At 39.6% G+C, this 20,610-nt stretch overlaps 2 protein-coding genes across 2 annotated transcripts; one reads left to right on the plus strand and one right to left on the minus strand.

Annotated features, from left to right (window-relative positions):
* Nucleotides 1-6,521, plus strand: LOC134801212 (uncharacterized). The gene is made up of 5 exons (XM_063773743.1): nt 1-260; nt 432-650; nt 2,068-2,323; nt 4,943-5,062; nt 6,080-6,521. The coding sequence occupies exons 2-5, from the start codon at nt 448-450 to the stop codon at nt 6,158-6,160; spliced, it is 660 nt and encodes a 219-aa protein (XP_063629813.1). The 5' UTR covers nt 1-260; nt 432-447; the 3' UTR covers nt 6,161-6,521.
* A 1,225-nt stretch (nt 6,522-7,746) lies between these two features.
* On the minus strand, nt 7,747-20,307 carry LOC134801291 (probable isocitrate dehydrogenase [NAD] subunit beta, mitochondrial). Its single transcript, XM_063773830.1, has 10 exons — nt 20,148-20,307; nt 19,808-19,906; nt 17,692-17,778; nt 16,764-16,880; nt 14,565-14,699; nt 13,054-13,126; nt 12,455-12,618; nt 11,830-12,039; nt 10,147-10,283; nt 7,747-8,859 (listed from the first exon to the last, which is right to left on the minus strand). Exons 1-10 carry the CDS (start codon nt 20,187-20,189, stop codon nt 8,757-8,759), a joined length of 1,167 nt encoding a protein of 388 aa, XP_063629900.1. The 5' UTR covers nt 20,190-20,307; the 3' UTR covers nt 7,747-8,756.
* Between the last annotated feature and the right edge of the window lie 303 nt (nt 20,308-20,610).

Below are 20,610 nucleotides of genomic sequence, written 5' to 3' on the forward strand. Positions count from 1 at the left end.
CACCCATCTCTCAAACTGCCAAGATATTAAAATAATCTCAAAATTAAAATGGGTACTAAATAACTGAAACTATAAGCAATAACAATGTAATCTAAGATCATCGACCAAATACGAAAAAGCATGGGTACCGCAACTTCACATAAACACTTACAAACCATCCGAACCCAAGTATGGAGAATCTAGCTTTTTTCGTGTTTGTAATCTGCAAATTCCACTAATAAATAATAAATCAAGCAATCCAGGACCTAATTTAATAGAAGGTATTGAAACGCAGTCGATATACATTCAGTGGTCAAAGAATTAATAAGGAAACTCAAAGAATAAAAGTGTAACTGTTCTCAACCATTACTAAGATACAAAGCTTCAACATAATAATTATAACATAATTTTAAACTTGTCACTCCGTCGCAATTTTTCTAACTTATCCCTAGAATAAAATAAAACAAGATGGGTAAACCCAAGCACGACCCGCCAACCCCAACGTTCCCCTACAAGATATCAAAACGGCTGAACCTCATGAGCGTACCTCGGCCTTGGTTCACTGTGTCCGATGAGGGCATGCCGGCCTACACGCCGTTCGGCGTCAGGGCGTCGGCGCTCCGCGGCCGGGGGACAGAGCGGACCTATGAAGTTTCTTGGCCGTATGTACGGTGAGTTACGTATTCAAACACTCATATTTATAATGATAAAGAAAGATGATAAAATAAAGAAGTGACAGCGATGAGTGAAACTAAATAGGGAGAAAACTTGATCAGAATATTAAATGCTTCACTCACGTACCTTGTTTTTTTTCCACGTCTCACTTGGAAAATCTGGGGTGGACACCAGCATTCTTAATTCCAAGAATAGGCACAGGCACCAGTTTTTACGAAAGCGACTGCCATGTGACCTTCCATTCTTGGCCCAGAGGGGAAACTAGACTTTATATAGATGAGTCCCGGTTTTCCTCACGATGTTGACCTTCACAGAAAAGCTATTGGTAAACATCAAATAATAATTCGAACATACGTTCCAAGAAACTGTTCCAATGTAGCCTCTGTTACAAGATTTAGGACGAGAGACTGAAATCAAATAGTTTTTCGCCGTGGTGGGTGGCCGACTATCAGTGGCGAATTTGCCCTAAGGCCAAGTAGGCCCGGGCCTAGGGCGGCAAGGCCGGCAAGTTTTTTGGGGGCGGCAAATTGTGACAAAAAATTCGCTGATGATAACAAGAAATAACTCAAAATGTAGTCAACACGATGGGTGCTGAGAAAGGGGCGGCTACAGGGCCTGGGGCCTAGGGGGCAAAGACTGCAAATCCGGCACTACCGACTATAGATAGCAACTTAGAGCCGTAACGCACTGTCGACTAGACGCCGGAGACTTGGTCTCTCGGCGACCAAAACAGGCAAAGGCAACTAGGGCCAGGAGACCAAGCATGACTAAAACATGCTGTGTTCTCACTGTGTTCTTCAAAACCATGTTGGAGAGAGACGGATAAAAATTTGTCGTCTTGACAGTCGCTCGCAGTGTGAACGCATTTGAACCCGTGTTCTTAGTGGTGGCCGGCAACCAGCAGTGTCGCTTGTACGTCGCCACTACGCAGCGAGTCGGCCAGGCGACCGGCGACTAAGTGCGTAAACGCCTATTGAACTATAGAAGTATAGAAAGTCACAGTCACCGTTGACTGAGTCGCCGGCGATCAGTCGAGTGTGTCGACTTTTGACCGCCAAGACGTCAACTGACGCGCGCGGCTACAGCCAAATATTAACCTTCGTGCATTCCAGCAATGACGATGGCGCGCCGCGCACGATAGGCGTGGCCACAGAATAAATAATAGTACTAGGTACAGAAGACTCATTCTTTAACAAAACGCGTCTGTTACGATCAGGACAGATATGGCCGCTAAATTGGTGTGGAACGAATTATAACGAATGTACTTTTAACTACCTGTAGCAAAGCGATGAAATCGCGGAGTGAGCCACGCCTGGCGTGGCGTTCAAAAGGCTAACGTGCCAAGCTGGCAACTGCGCTTTCCGCCAATCACCTTTGCTTTACAAGTTTACATTATATAATCCCTACTTCCAGTCGCTTCCTCCTCACCAAACGCATGTACAAACACATGTTCTCCGCCGAACGTCTCGAACGTATCGACCGCATGATGGAGATGGCAAACAGCACGGCCTACTCCAAGCTGGCTGGCTGCGTCATGGACCTCAAGTCCAAGGAGAAGAAGGACCCGAAGAAGAAGAAAGGGTGGAGCGAAACGGATTGGAAGAAGCATATGGACTATATCTCGCAGATCTCGAAGCCGAGGAAGGACTTTACTGTGGAGGTTCCTAGGGTAAGTATTTTTTCTCATTTACTCGTAATGCATGTTAATGGCACGTATTTAACCGGTCAACTAATTAATGGAATTTGGGTAGTTTAAATAAATAGAAATGGGTACTAAAATTAATATTCTGGCAACAAAAACGGAGCCTCAAAATATATCAATATAAGTTGTATTTTAATGCCGTTACAGCTTTTAATTATTTTTAGGCAGGTACCAAGTATTTATTTGGCAACTGAATTATTATATTGAAGACCATTTTAAAAAGAAAACGGCTATCTATGAATTCAAAAATGAAGTTCTTTTAAAATATTTTGTTTGGTCATTACACGGTCAACCTAACACGCTCCTCCTCGCTTTGCTCGTCGTCGCACCTATCTGTTGACTCTAGCAGAACACAGTGGTAACTATTGAAATTAGTAATTAAAAATTTAAAGATCTAATGGTATAATGGCCATTAGGCGTTTCATGATTAGAAATTTCGACTATAAGTATACTGACCATTACGTATTAGTAAATTAAATTGAGGTGTTTTGTGTAAAAAGTGACCAATATTCATTAAATTTAACTGCTTTCGTGTTAAAATACTACCTAGCTGAAACGACATGCTCAGTTATGACAATAGTTGATTACTTAGGTGTGAACAACTAGATGACAGCTAAATTTTATGATCGCTTTACAATATTAGTTGCCAATTTATTATTTTAGTCGCCAACCTATCACTTTAAGTTCCCTATAATTTTTTGGGTGGCTTGATTTTGCTGCCAGTTTTTTTAATAATATGATGCTTATATTTGAGGCTAATATATTTTTTTTGGCGTTAAAATATTAATGCACAGCCAAATTATATTATTATATGCCCAATGAAAGTTCTTGCTTAATATTTTAGTTGCCCGGTTAATAATAAGCCCATGTTAATTACAAGATGTAATGTTTTGAATAGATGTGTCCCGCCGAGTTTGTTGCCGGTCCCATATTGGGATACCCTCCTCCAATTGAGCGGGGACTTGAATCTTCTCGGGGCAGAGGTGTAGGGTTGGAATCGGTGTAGCTTTATTTGACGTTTATTTGAAGCCCATTGTAATATGCCTAACTTGAATAATAAACTATCATTATCTTTAAGTGTAGAGGTAAACCATTTTTAACCTTTTCGCCGCCACGTCAATGAATTAAAGCGGCGGTCGGCAACCTGCGGCCCGCGGGCCGCATGCGGCTCGTGAAACTGTCACTTGCGGCGTGCGAGCCTCTTTGGCTATGTAATATTGAGAAATGACAATGTCTGTTAAAGTCATAAATATTAACAAAGTGCGGCCCGCGTAGACTTACTCATCGTTAACTACGCTACTAAAACTACGCAAAAAAAGGTTGCCGACCGCTGATTATTAAAGTGTCATCAACGCCAAGCCCCACATTGCAGGTAAACAACCCGTATAAATAAACATATTTCAAGTCGTGGCGTGCGGGGCACGAAATGTACAATACAATACAATACAAATACTCTTTATTGCACACCTCAATAAAAGAAGACAATACAAAAGCAGAAACAGAAATACAAGCAGATAATGTATGTGAGCGTTTTCCAAAAAAAAATGTACATTTCGTTCATGTCTTCAAAATATTGACTTCTTGGGCTCATTTTACTCAGAATCATATACTTGTACATTCACGCCTCATACATGAAAAAATGTGTCACAAGATTTCCTTTCGATCGTCACATTCTTATATGAAAACCACGTTCTTGTGTTGCCTCCCTGTCACACTTACGTACGAATTTACAAGTGCGACAGAGAGGCAACACTTCGAACGTAGTTCGCGGTATGCCCCTCTGATGTTCAAAGCGCTCGCCTCAGAAAACCTAAATGCCAATTTTGTTTGTGTTTACTATATAGGTACAATCCGTTTCATGTACAATCGAAGTCTCTTTATAGTTTACTTAGTTCTTTGTCACAGTTATGGGTCATAGAAATGTAGGTTCACGTCCCCCCTGTGGACAAAGTTAAGTGACAATAAACGCGTGAAAAAAATGTCTAGACCAAAAACACAGTGGCAACAACGCGATCGAAAAGATGTTTTGCACTGAGTCCAATACCTACCTAAGTAAGTACCTATACCAGGCGTGGCTCACTCCGCGATTTCGTCGCTTTGCTACAGGTAGCTAAAAGTACATCCGTTCCACACCAATTTTGGTGGCTAGCCATAAGCCGCGCGTGGCGCTGTCGCCATCTAGCGGCCATATCTGTTCTGATCGTAACAGACGCGTTTTGTTATGGCTCCTCTACACGAATGGCCAACGCCGGTCAATCCAAGGGACGCATTTATGCAATAGAGCAAGTGATATTGCTATCTGTCTACCGCATGGCTGCGTCCCTTGGATTGGCCGGCGTTGGCCATACGTGTAGAGGAGCCATTAGAGAGTGAGCTTCTGTACCTAGTACTATTATTTATTCTGTGCCTACACTCAATCCAGGAACAATATTAGGTAGTTAGATATTTTGATCTCAAAACATGATTAAGAATACACTGATAAAATGTTTCGTATCACAAATTTCTATAGGTACTAAAGTACCCCTAATAGAAAATGTATTTTTTTTTACTTGATAATAAATGTTATATTATAACGTCCGTTTTCAGCGTGGGGAGAGGCGCAAGTTAGAGGAATTGCTGCCTCGCATCAACTTCATGGCTATGCTGCCCGAGTTCAAGGTGTACCGTCGGCCCTCGCAGGAATCCAACTACAGGGATCCTACCAAGGCGAGTACCTCCTACACATTACCCTCTTCTTCTTCCTCGCGTTATCCCGGCATTTCGCCACGGCTCATGGGATCCTGGAGTCCGCTTGACAACTAATCCCAAGAATTATAAAAATAAATAAATAAAATAAAATATTTTTATTTAAAAAAACAAGTTACAGGTAGGTGTTGAAGTCCCCGCGACTTCTGAGCTAGGTAAAGACCTGTGTTACAGAATTCAGTGTCCTCTCCCAGACAATAGAAACTGTATGAAGAATATCAAATCTTATTATTAACTACATTTCCCATTTTGTTTTTGACGTAGGACTAGTTTTTACGAAAGCGACTGCTATCTGACCTTCCAACCCCGAGGGGAAACTAGGCCTTATTGGGATTAGTCCGGTTTCCTCGCGATGTTATCCTTCACCGAAAAGCAACTGGTAAATATCAAATGATATTTCGTACATAAGTTCCGAAAAACTCATTGGTACGAGCCCGGGTTTGAACCCGGATTGAGAGTACACATTATCCCTGTCGGTTCTAAACCTGGGGGTGATTACCAGCGCGGATAAATCAGCTATTTAATAGGGGTAGTAAATGGTGTCTAAAGACTTACTCACTCCGCGCCGTCATGCTACCTAGGTAGTAGTTAGATTTATGATTTCTCTGTATCTGTAAATACAATATAATGCCATACGATTAAATAAAATAAAAGTATTAGTTAAATTTAATGATTATCATAATATTAATTTAATATGACGTAATTTATAATGGTTATATTTATATACATTTAATGTTGTATTTGTGTTCTCGCTTCTGAGGTAAAAAGTTGTATCCATAACGCAAGATCAAAGTAATTTGCAGATCATGGCTTGTTCTGGCATAAAAGAGTAGAAATTAAAAAGTGGCAACACTGTAGTGTCGTTCCTTTCAAACCAATCTATATTATAAGAAAACGGGACGACAACACAGTGTTGCCACTTTTTAATTTCTACTCTTTTTTGGCAAGCTGTAATTTAAACTTTGTTATATAATACAGGTACCGCCAAAGGCCCTCACATACGTCATCTCAGAACGAGTAAAGCTACTGGCCAAGGCCCGACCAGTACCGCAGGACTGAGCAGGATAGCATATACGGAATGTGAAGAAGAGTAAAGGAGATGGCAGCAACGACCACCAACAAAACCATTCACTGCCTTGAAGGCTTGGAAATACTTGGAGATTGAATAACAAAAATGAAGCTATTTTTCTATGGTAGCCGCAAACCAAACTGATAACCGGAGTCATATCACTATCACTCTCTCTCTTGCCACGAACAGGCAAGTGTGAATGAAAAGTTTTACGACCCCGGGTGTCAGTATGGTTTGAGGATACTATAGTGATATACGCCTTACGCTGCGCTAACACTATTGTGATTATATAGCGATGAAACCATTTACTACCTTGAGCCCTGGAAATACAGTCGAAGATTCAACAGCAAATCAAGGAATTTTATTAATCGCCTTTATAGCCTATAATCCAACACAATGGGGATAAAAAATAGGATAAAGCCTGACAACAGTTTATTTGACCCTCGCCATTTTGCGGATTTTCAATGGTACTAATTTCTTTTACTGGCAACAAGTCCTCTTTGACAACGAACGTTGGATGTCATCGAATGTCACCGATGTAAACAAACGGAAAATATCTACGAATATATTCAAATATAAACGGTTTTATTACAAAAATGCCAAAAAAAATTACCAAAGAGGCGACAAAAATTGTAGTGAATGCAATCAAATACTTACAGCTTAAAAAAGACGAAGGATTACATAGCATTCCAGTAAACAATGTTTTAAAGTTGGTTGTTGACATGACCGGTATTGACATTTTATAGTGCGGTTTTATTGAACTGGTTAGTTGTTAGGTTTGAACTTTAATATTTCATTTAAGGTTTATGTAGATCGACGATAAAAATCCTATAATCGAATTGGAGACTGAATGTTTTATAATCGAGGTTGGTGGTCCTGAAAGCGACACAACATCTGATGAAGATCAGACTTTGTCAGAGTAAGAAAACGAAGAATATAATAATATTGAATATTCAAAATCAGATTTTGACGAATAGGTAAATTGAAAGAACCGAATTCTCTGTAAGCAATGTTTCTGACAACGAGTATCAACATAAAGCCAATGCCCACTACCCCGACTATACATGACGTACGCACATTATTGCCATACGTAAGCTGTTTGCAGCGACACTATCTCAGGGTTAAATAAACTGTTGTCAGGCTTTACATATCAATTACTAAGGTGCCCTTCATTTATTACGTAAGACAATTTTAGGGGAGGCTAGAACATATCTTATTTTTTCTTACAAGGGGGAGGGAGGGGGTTTTCATAGTTCTTACGTAAGATCACAAAGATGTGTTTTTTTTTTCAAATTCTATGAAATTATGACGTTTAAAATAATACTTCCACACTCTATGCTATCAAACACGGTGCAGAGTTAGCTTACACGGGCTCCAGTGCCTTTGTAGGTACAAATAAACATTCGAAAAATGTTTTATTTCAATAAACACTAAAACAAACCAAAGGTGTTCTTTTTTCTTTTGATTCTTACGTAATATATGGAAATATAGGGGGAGGGGGTCAGACTATTCTTATTTTTTCTTACATAGGGGAGGGAGGGGGCCAAAAACTGGCAATAACAATGAAACAAAAGTATTATATTTATTTTGTTTTATTTACCTATTATTTACATGGTAACTGATTTCAATACTTAGAAAATACTGGAGAACATTCAGCTGTAAGATTCGACTGATCTCGTCATAAATAAATATAAATAAATTATCCTTACAATTATTGCGTCTAGATCCGAATGAAATTGTACTACTTGAACCTAATTTAAGTGAAAAAGATTTTATTTTGGCCAAACTTTTTGGTCATTGTTTCCCAACTTTGTCAAATAATCATATTATTGTCATTTTGTCTGTCGACAAATAATTTATTACTAAATATCTAGGACATAATGCCTAGTAAAGCAACATACAAGACACTTTGTATATATTCATTTTCTTTTTTTATAAACTGATTTCCAGCTTAGGTGGTAATGTTTAAGTACCTAATTTTTAATCACGAAATTACAGTAACATTCTTTCGGAGGCCACTGTCAAATTAAATTCTAGGCGGTTGGTTGTATTATATAAACTATTAAATACTATCCGGCATCATATTTGACAGTGTTTTCCGATTTATGTTAGATTATGTCATTATCTAATTTTATTGCCTGTGTCAACCAGACAAAATAGTATTAAGACGTAAAGCATTGCAAAATATTGAAGCCACATTTTAGACAGCTGGAGTAGATGGCACTGTAAGGGCCTGTATATATGTTGCAATAGTAGTAACTAGGTTGCCAAACGGTAGCGTCGTATAGCGCCACCTACTTCAGTTGCCACACGGTCACAATATTTTTCATTAATTACACATCTCAGTGCCAATGGGGTTGGCAACTGTCAAAGGTTTTTACAGATGGCGCCAGCATAGGTTACCCCTGTTTCTAGTTTTGTCCTATGGAATGCTTAAAAGGCAAGCGTCCAGGCCATCAAATTCGTAGAACAGACAAGAAAAACCTATGCTCGCGAATGTAAAAAACATCGACCGGCCAAACCCATTTACAACCGTTAGGTTGAATGTATTCGACCATCGTTGGGAAACATGAAACGTAGATGGATTTACTGCGGCTGGTCGAGGCAGTGTATGATGGCGTAGGTGAAGTCTTTGGTGGTGGACTGTCCGCCGAGGTCCTTCGTCCTCACCTTACCGTCGACGAGGACTCTGGAAAAGGAGAGTAGGTTGTAGGCTCTTATAGTAACTAAGGGTTTCCATCTGTCCAATTTATTTGTCCAATGTGTATTTTTTCTCACATTTTGCTTATTAAGAGAGTGAGACGCAATGACATTGGAGCAACTGAAACACCCATTTGAACGTCATGCCACTCGTGCACGGCGCGTCGCCGTGACCCTTGGCGGAATGCACAAAGATTGATATTAGGCTGTAGCCGCGCGCGTCAGTTGACGTCTTTGTCGGTCAATGGGTTTACTGAACAATGGATCTTATGTCGGTGCAGTAAGGTTTAGTTTAGACTGTTGGTTTGTTAACACACACTGGATTTACATTTTGCAAAGTTTCCAAGCAGTGTAATTTGCACTATGACCCTAAAATATAACTATTACGTCCAGTTTCTAGTAACATTTTAAAAAGTAAGTTGACCCAGTAAGTCTGGAAGCAAACCCTGGGCTCCGAAGAAGTGGCTGAGGTTCCACCTTGGATAAATGCATTTTTACACCAAACTGTTACCATAGCCTATGGACGCTTGTCACATATGAATTGTTTAGGGTTTCTATTGTTTCCCATAAAGTTTTAAGTCATAATGTATTGTTTGTCCGCATTTTCGTTAGTCATAATTTGGTTTTTCTCAGACACGCGTAACTTTTCAGGATTGGCATAAAACAAACCTAACCTATCTATAGGATAACTTTACGAAAATCCTGAAAAGTTAACGGTTTCAGAATTATGACTAATGATAATGTCACACAAAGGGATCCGGCATTGTTTAGCCTGTTCACTCCATACGAGAGAGATTATACATACTTGTTGATGGCGTTCTTGATCATCTTGGAGTAGGAGTGCAGGTTGACGTGGGCCAGCAGGTTGGCGGAGCAGAGCAGCATGGCGCACGGGTTGGCGATGTTCTTGTCACATATGCATTGTCTAGCCTGTTCACTCCGTGCGAGAGAGATTATACATACTTGTTGATGTTCTTGATCATCTTGGAGTAGGAGTGCAGGTTGACGTGGGCCAGCAAGTTGGCGGAGCAGAGCAGCATGGCGCACGGGTTGGCGATGTTCTTGTCACATATGCATTAGTTAGCCTGTTCACTCCGTGCGAGAGAGATTATACATACTTGTTGATTGCGTTCTTGATCATCTTGGAGTAGGAGTGCAGGTTGACGTGGGCTAGCAGGTTGGCGGAGCAGAGCAGCATGGCGCACGGGTTGGCGATGTTCTTGTCACATATGCATTGGTTAGCCTGTTCACTCCGTGCGAGAGAGATTATACATACTTGTTGATGGCGTTCTTGATCATCTTGGAGTAGGAGTGCAGGTTGACGTGGGCTAGCAGGTTGGCGGAGCAGAGCAGCATGGCGCACGGGTTGGCGATGTTCTTGCCCACGGCGCCCGAGAAGATGTGACGAGCACCCTGGAATAAGTAGTGACATTAGAAAAGAGTTCACAATAGTTCCTCTATTCTCTGCGCCCAGTTTACAACCTTCCTTCTTATCCCTATATTACATTTTGCCTTTGAGCCTGATTCAGATTTGAATTTTTTGTAGTGTGTTTCCACTCACAACTCACAAATCCTGAAATGTCACTACATTTCAGAATTTTCACTGTTAACAGCTAACAGATCATATTAAATCTGAATCTTTCATCTTTTGTGTCTCTCTTTCTCTCTCCTGTTTTCCTTCCCATGTTTCGGTCGCCTGCTTCCCTATTTTCTAATTCGGTTACATCCTTATGTGCCTCTGTTGTCCTCTCTATGTCCTTTGTATTCCTCCCAGTCTCTCGTCACTTTCCTCCCTATATCTCTTTCTGTTTTCCTATAAGTGTTCCTCTGTTTCTCTCTTCGTCTTGCGCCTATCCATATTCCTTTACTCTGACCAAAGAGAATAGATAGCATAGAGGGGTCCTGTCATAGTAAATTTTGTAATCACAATAAATTTACTGCCATCTATCGACACACGACTAAAACTCAAAATGAAAACGTATAAAGTTATCAAAAAAATTTATATATATGGATAAATGATTTTATTATTTTTATAACATTTTGACCCATGTTCATTCACTGATATCTAGATGTGTTAAAATTGTTAAATATGAAACGGTGTCGTCACGCCATCTAGCCGAGCATAGGCCAAAGGTGTGTGCGCCATCTATACGAGAATGACTTTTTCTTGATTTCCGAGGCACATTTTTTCCTTAGACTTTATTCATCTTATGCGAAGTTACATATGTCTTTGCCTTCGAGCAACACCGGCTTCCGACACATCGGAAGGGAGGGGCCCAAGCGATATCTCACCGTACAAATCTTTCTGCCATTTTTCGAGGGGGGGAAAGGTGCACACAGTCGCACTTCTCACACACTTACATACAAAATCCAATCTGTAATGACGACACAAATACATAGAAAATGACACACGTCAAAGACAAATCTTGCAAACCTCGATCTCTTTTTGTGTACGGACGAGTGACAAGTGTCACAACACGCACACTAACACATTTTCGTTGAAGTATGTAATTGTATTCTGAGAGATGAGAAGTCGGATTTGTCGCTCGACCGATCCGCAATTTGTACTGAGCGAGCAAAATCGATAAATCCAACAATTACATGAGACTAAAATATAATAATTGTGTTTGAATGTAATTAAACGTATGATATGTAAAAAAAATATTACATGTGAAATGTAACACTTTCTTTTTGTAAATTTGATGTCCCCGACCTCTTTTTATAACAAAAAACCGAGCAAACAGGCATTTTTGTGCAGCAGTGTTCACGCGCGCGTCTGGACTCGGTCTAGTGCAAAATCCAACTGCAACTAGTTTTATTACCCGCGCTAGATTAGATTGACGCGCTAATCTTGTACCTCGGCAGAGGGGAAATAGTGCGAATGCCGCCTCCCTTCCGTGTTGCTGGAAGGTCTTTGCTCTGACTCTGTTCCTCTACTAATCAGTAATTCAGTACCCACCTGTTCAAACACAGCGCACTCCGCGCTGTAGCTAGCGCCAGCAACGACACCAGCTCCTCCAACTAATCCACTGGCCAAATTATCCACAATGTTGCCGTACAAGTTGGGGGTCACCATCACGTCGAACTGGTTCGGGTTAGACACCATCTGCATCGTGCAGTTGTCGACAATCATTTTCTCGAACTCGATGCGGGGATAGAGTTTTGCCATCTGAAAGAAAATATATTTAAATACCATCGAACATGATAAAAAGTCACTTCCCTTTCCTTGACATTTGTTTTGGTACAAAGAAAATTAACAGGAAAGATCTATTTTGTAAAATCCTCATATGAGACAATATGAATAAATTGATAACCAACTGAAATATGTAGATGTCATTTATATGAAAAAAAATTGACAAAGGCCTCCATTACCCAGGGCTGGGATTTAACTAGCGTCTTCTGCATTGCATTCGACGCCAAAACCTCTAGTGGTTTCGACGCCAATACCTCTCGGTCACGGCGGTACCCGTACCAGTATCTCGAGTACCGAAATACAATCTTTGAAAGGGTTGGCGCCTTTAAGTATTCGTGCGGCCCATTTGACATTATGGATAGTCGAAGGTAACTGAATATTTGTTACAAACCTGATCGCAACTCCTAAGGAAAGTGCCATCGCCAAGTTTCATAATATTGGCCTTGTGGACGGCGGTGACCTTTTTGCGGCCCATTTTGACCGCGTAGTCGAACGCGAACTTGGCGATGCGGTCGGACTTGGCCGCGGTGATGATTTTGAGGCATTCGACCACTCCTGAAATGGAAAATGAAATTTAGAATTTTAGAATACTAAGAGAAGATATGGCGATGTATAGCTCCCTACAAAAAGCGGTAACTAGGTATTCCTTCCGTTAAGCAACTAAACGGAAACTTTCCGAGATCTTTTGCTACTACTTAGGTCAGCTAGGAGATATCCCTCAAAGGGATTGTAATTTAATTTACATCTAATATGTCCCTTGCCACTTGTATTGGGTTGGGCAATAGTGTTTATTACTTACCTACTTACTTACCGCAACTGGAAAAATCTGTAATTTTAACTACGCTGCATTTTGGATTACTTATCGAGTCTGGCGTTTATGTAATCCTGTTTGAGGTTTAATTAGTAACGAGATTATCTAAATATTACAGATATTGGAAACGGTTTTTAAATTTCCATCGCTTTAGCCAATATACTGTATAAAAAACTTACCAGGCACAGACTCGTGCTCCAAGGCGGAGTATTCACCCTCGGTCTGCTCTCTGATGATGATGCAGTCCACATCCTGAAAAGTTCAAAGAATTATAAATAAATAAATAAATAAATAAATATTGGGGACATCTTACACAGATCAACCTTGCCCCAAACTAAGCAAAGCTAATTATGTTGAACACTGCGGTAAATCTTGTTGGGCGCCTTCTCCTGCTGAATTCTCCGATTCGCGGCAAGATTAGAAGCAGTCCAGCAGAATTATTTAGTAGACCAAGCGAGCACGATGCGTCTCCGTTTCAGCTTGGGCAAAAACGCTTCCGTGGCCGGCTGTTCTTCTCTACAGGACTCATCTCTCAAGTGACCTCGTGAAATTTTGGAAGCCGGTTTGATAGTTACGAGTGCATGTTTTTTTTGTGAGAACCATAGGGGTTCCCGAGTTCTAGTTTTGTATTTGTAAGTACCTTGTGGCGGCAGTTGACGTTCGGCAGCGACTTGACGTGCACGACGTTGGCGTACAGGTCGAGAGCGTTACGTAGCTTCATGTTGAGGGTGTGTTAGTTAGTTACCTTGTGGCGGCAGTTGACGTTCGGCAGCAACTTGACGTGCACGACGTTGGCGTACAGGTCGAGAGCGTTACGTAGCTTCATGTTGAGGGTGTGTTAGTTAGTTACCTTGTGGCGGCAGTTGACGTTCGGCAGCAACTTGACTTGCACGACGTTGGCGTACAGGTCGAGAGCGTTACGTAGCTTCAAGTTGAGGGTTTGTTAGTTAGTTACCTTGTGGCGGCAGTTGACGTTCGGCAGCGATTTGACGTGCACGACGTTGGCGTACAGGTCGAGAGCATTACGTAGCTTCATGTTGAGGGTTTGTTAGTTACCTACCTTGTGGCGGCAGTTGACGTTCGGCAGCGATTTGACGTGCACGACGTTGGCGTACAGGTCGAGAGCATTACGTAGCTTCATGTTGAGGGTTTGTTAGTTACCTACCTTGTGGCGGCAGTTGACGTTCGGCAGCGACTTGACGTGCACGACGTTGGCGTACAGGTCGAGAGCGTTACGTAGCTTCATGTTGAGGGTTTGTTAGTTAGTTACCTTGTGGCGGCAGTTGACGTTCGGCAGCGACTTGATGTGCACGACGTTGGCGTACAGGTCGAGGGCGTTACGTAGCTTCATGTTGAGGGTTTGTTAGTTACCTACCTTGTGGCGGCAGTTGACGTTCGGCAGCGACTTGACGTGCACGACGTTGGCGTACAGGTCGAGAGCGTTACGTAGCTTCATGTTGAGGGATTGTTAGTTAGTTACCTTGTGACGGCAATTGACGTTCGGCAGCGACTTGACGTGCACGACGTTGGCGTACAAGTCGAGAGCGTTACGTAGCTTCATGTTGAGGGTTTGTTAGTTAGTTACCTTGTGACGGCAATTGACGTTCGGCAGCGACTTGACGTGCACGACGTTGGCGTACAGGTCGAGTGCGTTACGTAGCTTCATGTTGAGGGTTTGTTAGTTAGTTACCTTGTGACGGCAATTGACGTTCGGCAGCGACTTGACGTGCACGACGTTGGCGTACAGGTCGAGTGCGTTACGTAGCTTCATGTTGAGGGTTTGGAGCTCGCCGGTGTGGGAGAAGTCTGGGGTAGCCAGGATACCCTGAAAAAAAAAACGGTCTAGTCTCACAGTAAGCTCGTAAGTAAGTCGTGTACTATACTATAAGTAAGAGTTTGGGATCGGGCTATTATAGTCCTTAAGGCGGAATTCCACCAGTGTGCGGCACTGTGCGGGACAAGCATTTATGTACTGATTATGCTTGTGCCGCAGACTGGTGAAATCCAGCCTTTACACTTGCACTATCAAGCGCACATTTAAAAAGCTATGCAGGTTTTCTCGGAATGTTATTTCTTAACCGTAAAGCAAATGATAGTATAGACGACGTGGGTGGGTATTGAATCCACGACGACCTCGGATTTGGAAGCCGCATTATTACTCAGATACCACTCAGCTAGCTACTAAAGCGCAGCTTTATATCATTCATTGCGAATGCTAAGCTACGATCGGAGCGCTGACATGTGTTAACCCTTAAATGCATAGTGTTACCAAATGTCTACAAACCATTAGACAGCTCACAGTTTTAAAATAAAAAGGCTTACGTTCTAGAACGCACCTTTATGCCAAACGTCAAGTAATAGGGTACTGATTTAAGGGTAAAATTTACGCAATATTTTTAATTTATAAAAATTACATTCGTTTTAAGACGAAAAGTCGGCAAACTTGGAAAAATCCACAAGTTGATAATTTTTAGTATGTGATTTTGAACGGTTTTTTCGGGGTATGTAATTATTTTATATTTAAAAACTTTATCATAGGTATATCACAAATAGTGTACCTTTCTAATGGTAGTAAAAAAAAACATTTATATATTACTGTAAATTGCATATTTATATAAATATGATTTAGCCAATTCAACTTCTAACACTGATTTCGCAGTGAAAATCGGAGTTATTTTTTATTTACTATTTTTCCTAGAATCTACAAACAATTATGTGATACATATATAAATTTCGGGCAAAAAGAAAAAATCATGCATTTAAGGGTTAACGTAGAGGCGAAATTACAATGTGTCGTTATTAGCACTGTATGTGTCAACTTTACTGCCCCACCTGCGATAGAATTTTTAAAAGTAAGTTCGGCTTTGCAAGCCATATTCGAGCTCACGCTCGTAACTAGCTAGGGTCGCCGTTGCCGATCACGGCATGGATAGCTATACATGTGTTAACGTAAATATGCAGCTTGTACACGAGCTCTGTGGACCCGGACGCTGCAATGAGAAAGCGGGAGGGTGAGGACTGCGTCTTGGTATCTGACGTGGAAGTTAACCCTTAAATGCATAGTGATGTATTTATACATCACGACATAAACATCAAATTTTATGCATAATTAAACAAATTATATTTGTTCTTGTATATTATTTCAATAGTAAAACTAATCCATTTTCTGAATTATTACATAAATTTACGCAGTATTTTAATTTATAAATATTACATTTGTTTTAAGACGAAATGTCGGAAAACTTGGAAAAACCTGGAAGTTGATGATTTTTAGTATGTGATTTTGGGCAGATTTTTCGGGGTTTGTAATTATTTTATATTTACAAACTTTATCATAGGAATATCACAAATAGTGTACCTTTCTGATGGCAGTAAATTTTTTCCTACACCCCTTACTAATAGTTATATATTTACAAAATTATGATTTAGCCTAATATAAAAAAAATGAAAAATAAATAAAAAGAAAATAAATAAATAAATATTATAGGACATTCTTACACAGATTGACCAAGTCCGCCAGTAAGCTCAAGAAGGCTTGTGTTGAGAGTACTCAGACAACGATATATATAATATATAAATACTTAAATACATAGAAAACAACCATGACTCAGGAACAAATATCTGTGTCATCACACAAATAAATGCCCTTACTGGGATTCGAACCCAGGACCATCGGCTTCATAAGCAGGGTCACTACCCACTAGGCCAGACCGGTCGTCGAATGCAACTTCTAACACTAATTTCGCAGTGAAAATCGTTGATATATTTTTTTTTACTATTTTTCTTAGAATCGGCAAACATATATTAATTTTGGGCAATGTGATACATATATTAATTTTGGGCAAAAATAAAAAATCATGCATGGAATAAGTAGGGTTACTATAGTTACCTTAATGCAGATCTTGTTACGCGCGATGGAGTTGACCACATCCTCGAGCGGCGCGCTCAGCGTCGGGTTCACCTCGGAGAAGAAGAAGGATTCGAAGTCCACGGGGATACCAGCCGACTGTCACACAAACGTCAATAGGGAATATTAGGCCAAGCTCTGCGTACCCCTAGCACATAAAGTAAACAAACCTCATTGACATCATCAATGACACATCATGCGTCACTAGGTCAATCACATGGCCTACCGTGAAACACGATAATCGAAAGTTCGGTTTCTGCCTCTCTATCACTCTTGTTTATACAATCGATAGAGAGGCAGATAAAGAAATTTCGATTTTCGCGTTTCGCGATACACCTATAAACAAACCGCCTTGGTACATCAAATACATAGTGAAAACTTGTCAAAATAACGGCAAAAAAAATCACGTTTGTTGTATGGGAGCCCCACTTAAATATTTATTTTATTCTGTTTTTAGTATTTTTTGTTAAAGCGGCAACAGAAATACAACATCTGTGAAATTTTCAACTGTCTATCTCGGTTCATGACTTACAGTTACAGCCTGGTAACAGACAGACGGACGGATAGCGGAGTTTTAGTAATAGGGTCCCGTATTGGTTTCCTCACGATGTTTTCCTTCACCGAAAAATATCAAACGATTGCTAAATATGTAACGATATTTCGCACATAAGTTCCGAAAAAGGATGATTGATGACTTATTCTTAGAGCAAATTAACTCAAATTGGCAACTACAGAGGTACCTAATGTGCAGTTTATTTCATATGTTATTGAATTTCAGGACTTTTAAAGCCCACCGTACAATAAAATTACCAGTTGAATTTGAAATCTAGAGAATTTTTTATCTGTTCTAACGTGTTATTTAAACTAGCCACTTTGGACTCTATTGCCTAATACATAAAGTATGGCTTACCTTAAACACCTCCTGTACGGAGTAGACGAGCTCGGGGCCGACGCCATCTCCAGGGATGAGGGTGCACTTAATGCGACCCTCTTTGCTCTATATCAAATAAGACAAAATATTACAAAAAGGTTGCTTACCTGGGCCAACTTCTTAAGCCCTCCAAATGTGACCTTCTGAAGCAAATAGCAATAGCCAAAGTTGCTGCAAAAGTATGTTCTGGTTGCAGAAAGAAATGGGCCGGAATCGGAAATTCTGATGAGATTTAAACCTTGCCTAGATTTGAGAGAAATATTCAGAGCTGACTGCCAACCTTCACTTGCTACACAAAAGAAGGCATCAAAGAGGAAGGTAGTTTTTATTGACACCAATTAAATCTTGTTCTATTACTTTAAGATAGGCAGGATGGTAGTAACAAGTTCTGTAGACGTCTCACCACAGCGTCCACAGCCCCATGGACTGGTATTGAATTGTGCCATACACAAGAAAATATTGTCTACTAAAAAAGTTACCTCACAAAGGAATATTTTATTGAAACTACGGAATACTAGCTTTTACATAGATATAAGGTCAGGAGAGTGTTTGATATAGCTATAGGTATATAGCAAAGTCTACTCAAGTTCTTAATGTAAACTAAAATAGATTTGATTTTGATCTAAGAATATTTATGTATTATTTGACCATTCACTAAGTACAGTCACAAGCAATAATACGAAGACACAATCACAAGCATGATCTTATTTGTAGCACATAAAGAGCGCATCACATCTTTTACGGCCCTCATTGGGTAAGATATTATTGCTGGTGACTGTACACATTTAAAATAGACCCCTAAGCTGTTAGTTTTATTTTCTCTTAGAGCAAAAGAAAAGAATAAGAAAGATAGTGTTCAAATTATACAAGTAAGAAACAATAGATACACTTAAATAAATTTATTTTAATAGGTGAGGTAAATAAGTAAAATAAACCATATCACTAGGTTGCCTGAAATAAAAATATCATTCATACATATCCTAACCAATGGCAACACAAACTTAAATAAAGATAATTAAAACTATTACAATAATTCTTTCACATTTAAAGGGACGTCACAAATGCATATGCAGTAAAATTCATGCTGTATGCTTGACACAACATTTAAAACACTATATTATTTTGACACACTTGAATCATGCTACAATTGTAGATTATGTTATAAATAAACATAAAATAGCCATTCTATTACATCATATTCCAAATGGTTATGAATTTTGTTGCAGTCTTATTTTGTATTCTGAAATTTTGTATGTAGAGGACGCTCAGAATCGCGCAAAGTGGAGAAAAGCAAGTAGGAAAGCGGACCCAGGCAAAGGCCGGGATAACGGTAGGTAGAAGAAGAAGAAAAAAAGGCAGTGTGTATTTTTTGAAGGCCTGGTTAAGGCAGTATGTGCAAGTAGGTTTGAGTTGCCAGAATTAAAATTTGCCAATAAATAGAATGGCTTGTGATTACAAAAACAATTGTGTAAACTATAACATGCAACATTTGGGCCAAATCTTACGTTTACGCATTCAGAAGAACCTGTAGAGCTAAGAAATAAACTCGGAAATTAAAGAAATAAAATTGGAAATAAATTAAAAAAATTTTGCTGTGTTTAATTTGGATGCCAATTTTTAAAGTATCACAATATATGCAAGAATTTTGACGCCTAGTTCGTAATAATCATAAATAATAGTAATTTTGAAGATGTTTAATCTAATATAAGAGCAATGAAGCAGGATAATTAGATCCGGGATATAAGCCAGAGGTCAATAAGTTTATCAACTAAGTCCATAATAAACTTAACAAAGCGAGCTCAAACAAACAATAATATCGTTGGGTGACAAGTAAAAGTCACTAACTAACATCATTGAAATTATTGGACAATAAACCGTGTTACAAGTGTAATAAAGTGCATTGTTACTTTAATTTTTTGATAGTACTTAGTGAGTTTTGCTTGTCACCCGACGATATACTAATTATAAGTATGCATGTGCTGTTTATTTTTAATGATTAGACCTCTATTGACAAAATTAAGTGAAAAGAAAGGTTTTCCTGCTCCATAGCTCATCAGGTTTCATTACTGGTCATTAGTACACGGTTAGTTCTCACCACAGGCAGGGAGATGATGGAATGTGGCGCGTAACATACGTTTTTGTCGGCGTTTACCGCACTCGTGGTGTGGAGACCCTTCCCCGCGAGCTGGGACCCCTGAAACATCCACGTTCATATTATTAGCCATATATCACGTGGTTTGAACAGGATCGTGTATCAAATTATACGCGACATTGAAGATATCAAACTACATCACAAATTATGCGGCGCAGACAGCAAGTTATTAGAGCAGAATTAGAGCTCAATTACTAAAGAAATACGTTACGAAACACATTGTTTGCAGATATATGTAGGTATATCAAAATGCTTTATTTCATATGGAAATTTAGATACATACCTGCACCAGGGTTCGGATAATATTTCTGCTAATTAGGGACATAGTTTGTAGCAATGAAAACCTCACTAAAGGCTATTTTTGAAGAAAAAGTATTTTTGGAACGTCTTTGCTCGCCAAAGACGTAACTTCGAGGAGTTTCGTTACACGTAAAGTGACAGCTGTAATCTTGCCAGTCTAAAAAAGTACTTTAGTCGTTCAAAGTGGTAATTTCGTTAAAGATTTATTCTATTTGAATTTAATTCGTTTAAGTTAAATTGTATGCTTTATATGTTTAATTTAGCAAAAATTATTAAAACATTAATCAAATAATACTTTTCAAATACAGTCTCCGTATAACAGACCGCAAAACTCCGTTCAGAAATTTGTAAGTTCCAGTCACAGGTTATTACATAATTTTGAAGAATATAAACTTTATATAAATATTTACCCTTTATTAATATATGCAAAATAATAAAAATATTTC

The sequence above is a fragment of the Cydia splendana genome, chromosome 21 (genome assembly GCF_910591565.1).
Source record: "Cydia splendana chromosome 21, ilCydSple1.2, whole genome shotgun sequence".
NCBI lineage: Eukaryota > Metazoa > Arthropoda > Insecta > Lepidoptera > Tortricidae > Cydia > Cydia splendana.